At 34.3% G+C, this 5,190-nt stretch overlaps 1 protein-coding gene across 1 annotated transcript in view; it reads right to left on the reverse strand.

The window, feature by feature from the left end:
* Nucleotides 1-5,190, reverse strand: part of LUZP4 (leucine zipper protein 4) — a gene marked incomplete at its 3' end in the record, with an annotated part of 21,836 nt that overhangs the window by 13,067 nt on the left and 3,579 nt on the right. Inside the window, 3 exon segments of the mRNA XM_006926944.2 lie at nt 3,178-3,285; nt 3,321-3,455; nt 3,457-3,806. Coding sequence (XP_006927006.2) covers nt 3,178-3,285; nt 3,321-3,455; nt 3,457-3,806 — 593 coding nt within the window.

Consider the following 5,190-nt stretch of genomic DNA (forward strand, 5'->3'; position numbering starts at 1 on the left):
AGATTTGCAACAAAGCTGGTTATTTGAGAAAGTTAATAAAATTGACAAAACTCTGGCTAGATTCACTAAAGAAAAAAGAGAAAGGACACGAATAAACAAAAACAAGGAAGAAAGAGGAGAAATGATGACGCACACCGCAGAAATACAAAGAATCATACAATAATACTATGAAAAGTATGTAACACCAAATTTAATAACCTAGAAGAAATGGACCAGTACTTAGAAAAATACAACCTTAGACTGAATCAAGAAGAACTGGAAAATCTAAATAGACAAATAGCAGTATGGAAATTGAAACAATTATCAAATCCTACCAAAAAGTACAAGTCCAGGATCAGATGGCTTCACCAGTGAATTCTACCAAACATTCAACAAAGATTTAATACCTATTCTCCTTAAACTCTTCCAAAAAATCAAAGAGGAGGCAGTACCTTCTAACTCATTTTATGAGGCCAATATTACCCTGATACCAAAACCTGGTAAAGATAACACACACACATACACAAAAAACTACAGACCAATACCTGTCACGAACACAGATACACAAATCCTATTCAGCGAACTGAATACAGCAATATATTTAAAGATTATATACCGTAATCAAGTGGGCTTCATCCCAGAGGCACAGGGATAGTTCAACATACACAAATCGATTCATCTCATACACCACACAAATTAAAAAATAGGAATCATATGATCATATTAATAGATGCAGAAAAAGCCTTCGAGAAGATACAGCATCTATTTATGATCAAAACACTTAACAAAATTAGTATAGAAGGAAAGCACCTTAACATAATAAAGGCCATGTATGACAAACCCTCAGGCAACATTATACTTAATGGTGAAAAACTAAAAACCTTCCCTCTAAGATGAAAAAGACAAGACTGTCCACTATCTCCACTGCTATTCAATATAACATTGGAAGTCCTAGCGAGTGTAATCAGGCAAGAGAAAGATATAAAAGGAATCCAAATAGGAAATGAAGAAGTCAAACTGTAACTATTTATAGATGACGTGATTTTCTATATAGAAAAGCCTACAGACTCCACAAGAACACTAGTGGAAACAATAAGCAAACACAGTAAAGTTTCTGCATATAAAATGAATGTTCAAAAATCCATAGTGTTCCTATACTCTAATAATGAAGTGTCAGAAAAAGAGGAGAAAAAAATAACTCATTTTTCAATTGCAACAAAAAGAATAAAATACCTAAGAATAAATTTAACGATACATGAGAAGGACCTATATGATGAAAACTGTATGATCCTTTTAAAAGAAATTGAAGAAGTTACGATGAGATGGAAAGATATTCCGTGTTCTTGGATTGGAAGAATCAACATAGTTAAAATGACCTTATTACCTTAAAGCATTATACAGATTTAATGCAATCCCCATCAAAATCCCATCGGCATTTTTTAAAGAAATAGAACAAAAAATCATCAGATTTGTGTGGAAGCACAAAAGACCCTGAATTGCCAAAGCCATCCTGAGAAAAAAGAATAAGCTGGAAGCATCACTCTGCCCAACTTCGCATTATACCTCAAAGTGACAATAATGAAAAAGACATGGTATTGGCAGAAAAACAGACCAGTGGTACAGAATCGAGAGTCCAGAAGTAAACTCATGTTTATATGGGCAAATTATTATCAACAAAGGACCCAAAAACATACAGCCTCTTTAATAAATGGTGCTGGGATAACTGGAAACCCTGCAAAAGATCAAAACTAGACTGTTGTCTATCACCACACACCAAAATTAACTCAAAATGGATTAAGGATCTGAATATAAAACCTGAAACAATAAAATGCATAGAAGAAAACATAGGAACTAAACTCAAGGACCTTAAACTTAAAGATTTTATGAATTTAACCTCAAATGGAAAGGAAATAAATACAAAAATAAATGAATAGGACTATACGAAACTAAATAGCTTCTGCACAGCAAATGAAACCGTCAACAAGGTAACGAGACATCCAAATGAGAAAATATGTTTGCAAGCAAAGCCTCGGATGAGGGCCTAATATCCAAAATATATGAAGAACTCATACAACTCAATTAACAGCAACAACAACAACAACAAAATCCAATTAAGAAATGGTCAGAGGACCTGAACAGACACTTCTCCCAAGAAGACATTTAAATGGCCGACAAACATATATGAAAGGATGCTCAATATCGCTAGCTATTAGGGAAATGCAAAATCAAAACCACAATGAGATGCCATCGCACATCTGTTAGAATAGCTATTATCAACAGGACAAGTAATAACAAGTGTTGGAGATGATGCGGAGAAAACGGAACCCTCATACACTGCTGGTGGGATGGCAAATTGGTACAGCCACTATGTAAAACAATATGGAAGTTCCTCACATACTAAGAACTGATCTACCAAATTATCCAGTAATCTCTCTACTGGGTATTTACCCCAAAGACTTAAAAACCCATATCCGAAAATTATTTTCACATTGATGTTCATAGCTGCATATTCATGGTGGCTGGAATATAGAAGCAACTGAAACGTGCAAAAATAGATGATTGGATAAAGATGTGGTACATATATACAATGGACTATCACTCAGCTATAAGAAGTGATGGAATATTCTCATTTGTGACAATGTGGATAGACCTTCAGATAATCATGCTAAGCAAAATTAGCCAAATAGAAGATGAAAACCACGTGATATCACTAATATATGTGATATAAACCTAAAAGCAGCAAACAGGACAAACAAACAGAAACTCATGGACATAGGCAAAAGACATGTAGTTACCAGAGAGTGGGCTGAGGGGGGAGGTAAATAGGATGAAAGTGGTCACATATATGGTGACAGAAAGAAATATAACTGTGGGCAGTGAACATACAATGCAAAATATATATGACTTACTGTTGAATTGTAAAAAAAGAAAAGAAAAGAAAATTTACAACATATAGGAATATACCACGTTCATGAATGAGACTAATTAGCATAATAAACATGTTACTGTTTCCCCCCAGAAAAAGAAAAAAATATTGATGCCATCTATATGTTACCTCCATTCTGTTAGTATCTTTGTCCCAATATAAGGTGTTACAACAAATATAGTCATTAAAATTTAGATATATAAAGCATGCCTTTATGTTATGCATATCACTTAACACATTAAACTAATGATTAAGTATTCATTAAGATTTACCTGTCAAATCCAGACTCAATTTTGAGTGAAGTTCTGAATCTTCCTTCTGGTGAATATCTTCGATATCTCCCTGACTGTCCATGAGATCTCTCTGATTGTTCATGATATCTCCCTGATAGGACATAAGATCTCTCTGATAAGACATGAGATCTCCTCAAGTGGTCATGATATCTCTCTGAGTGACCACGATATCTCTCAGAGCGGATATAAGATCTCTCTGATTGGTCACGATATCTCTCAGAGTGGCCAAAATATCTCTCTGACTGGCCACGAGATCTCTCTAATTGGCCATGAGATCTACCTGATTGACCATGAAATCTCTCTGACTGGTAACGAGATCTCTCAAAATGGCCATGAGATCTCACTGATTGACCATGAAATCTCTCTGATTGGCCATGAGATCTTTCTGGGTGGCCATGAGATCTCTCCGATTGGCCATAAGACCTCTCTAATTGGCCTCGAGATCTCTCTGATTGACGATGAGATCTCTCTAAATGGCCTCGAGATCTCCCTGAATAGTGTCGATTTTCTTCCGATTGGCTTTGAGATCCTTCTAATCGATGCTGGTTCCTTTTTGATTGGCCTCGATTCCTCTCTGCTTGGGTCTTAGAATTGTCATCGCACTTCCCCTGCAAAGAATCACAATTTCACAAAACCAATAAAACACATACCCCATGATTTCAGTAAGTCACAATGATATTTTGTCAAGGCCATTTCTATCATCCTTTTTTTTTTTTTTTAGAATTCCACTGCCCGCACTTTTATAGACTAAACAGTTTTCAGCACTAATTTGCAGAAAGCTCTGATGCCTAATGTCTTTGGCACAGAGTATTATGCATGTAAAATTTTAATGAAATGTTTTAAGTATCGGAAATTAGTTGTATTACAAATTTGAATATACTTCAAGGTCATATTCTGCCTACCATTGTTTTGGATCTATTTTTTACCTAAATAATCAACAGATTTTGTGACTTTATAGTTAAGAAGAGATAGACTATTTAATAATATTTTCTAGTACAAACCCTTAGAACCAAAAGAAAGTGTTCAAAATCATACTATTTATTCTTCAGCTGTTCAGGGTCATTAATATTTAATTCTAGAGAGAAAGACATATAAGTGAGGGGAAAGATGGCTATAAAGAAAGCAGAAGTTTGGCTTAATGCTGTTCAAGTAAATTGGTCTGGCAACAACTCAGTCTTTCTACCTTTTCAACTTTTAAACCAAAAGAGCAGTGGAGTGAATCAGTGAAACTGAAAGAATGAAATCTTTAACAGAGTTCTATGATGCTACATCATAGAGGATAAAGTTATATGGACCATGAGGAGAAATCAAACTTTCCACTAGCAAATATTACCTGGCAAACAAAACATGCTCTAGATCTGCCATTGTGACTTTCTAGTATAACACTGCCAGAAGCTGGAAGCAACTGTTAAATGATGTAAAGAATACAATTCCCATAAAACTTCAGTAAAGTAAAAAATACGACAAATTTGTTGCTTTGCTAAAGCATAAAGCCATAGTCATTCTCCAGCTTTTCTACTGTAAAACATAAATAAGGAGATTGGGTGGAAAGCACTTGCACTTCTCTTTTCAAAATGACTAATGTTGGGAGAACAGTGGGTCAGCACGAAATATTGAGACCCATTTTCTAAAGATCATATACACCCAAGTCCCTTTCCAAAGGAGCTTGTAGCGTTTTTCAAATGTTTATACAAGAAACATTTTCATCAACATGGACACTACACATTTCTATCTTTAGAAAACAAAGTGCTTGTTAGTTTTTCTCCTTGTAGAAACTCTCTATCAAACAGAATCTCTCTATCAAAAAGAATTATGTTGAATAAATACAATTGTATCCTACTGATATGAGGATTAAATTTTGTGAAGTACAACACTAGCTTATTAGAATTTTCAAAGCATGATTAAAAGCAAATTGTTATTCAATTTATTGGTGAAATAATTATTCTTAATATATTATATTAAACATAATTATATTAAGTATATATATTATTT

The sequence above is a fragment of the Pteropus alecto genome, unplaced genomic scaffold, assembly GCF_000325575.1.
Source record: "Pteropus alecto unplaced genomic scaffold, ASM32557v1 scaffold54, whole genome shotgun sequence".
Taxonomy (NCBI): Eukaryota; Metazoa; Chordata; class Mammalia; order Chiroptera; family Pteropodidae; genus Pteropus; species Pteropus alecto.